Raw genomic sequence first — 601 nt, forward strand, 5'->3', positions numbered from 1 at the left:
CCGAGCCCTTCTGTGGTCCAACCTCCAGCGTCGGGAGCGGCAGTTGAAGGGGAACGGAGAACCAGGCAGAGGAGTGGGGAAAGAAGCTAGGTGCGTACGAGCGATGCCCCTGAGCATTAAGGAAAGAAGGCGCGTTTGGTTCCGGCGGGCGCAGCTGGGTGGTTAGGTGGATCGTATCTCCTTGGGGAAGGGAGGCGGGGCACTTTGTTGCAGCGGGAGCCCCCGGCCGGTCACACTCACTTGGCGAGGATGGGGGCAAAGCGCTACGGTGGGAGGAGGAGGCTCCCGCTCGGGACTTAACGTTAGGCCGGAATGGGGGGCGCAACGCTGCCACTAGAGTGTTCGGCAGGGGGCGCTGCTCCGGGCGTTGGACGGGGGTGGAGTGGGGTGGGGTGGGAGAGGAGGGGGGGCCGTGGCTTGCTGCGCACACTTCCCCCATTATTAAACACTATGTTCAAAAGGCGCCGGGGGACTTCCCGGAGCCACGGAGCCCGTGCCGACAGCCCTCCCGGCCCACGGAACCCATGGACCTGAGCGCCGCCGCCGCGCTGTGCCTCTGGCTACTGAGCGCCTGCCGCCCCCGCGACGGGCTAGAGGCGGC

The 601-nt window shown here is 67.2% G+C and overlaps 1 protein-coding gene across 1 annotated transcript in view; it reads left to right on the forward strand.

Moving 5' to 3' along the window:
* The first annotated feature begins 524 nt into the window (after nt 1-524).
* GDF7 (growth differentiation factor 7) overlaps nt 525-601 on the forward strand; it is a 4,294-nt gene continuing 4,217 nt past the window's right edge. The window contains exon 1 of the mRNA XM_042780741.1: nt 525-601. This exon is cut by the window's right edge and continues 341 nt beyond it. Within this exon, the coding sequence (XP_042636675.1) occupies nt 525-601 (77 nt within the window).

Source organism: Orycteropus afer, unplaced genomic scaffold (genome assembly GCF_000298275.1).
Source record: "Orycteropus afer afer isolate SDZICR_OR568_19922 unplaced genomic scaffold, OryAfe1.0 scaffold00058, whole genome shotgun sequence".
In the NCBI taxonomy this organism is placed as follows: Eukaryota; Metazoa; Chordata; class Mammalia; order Tubulidentata; family Orycteropodidae; genus Orycteropus; species Orycteropus afer.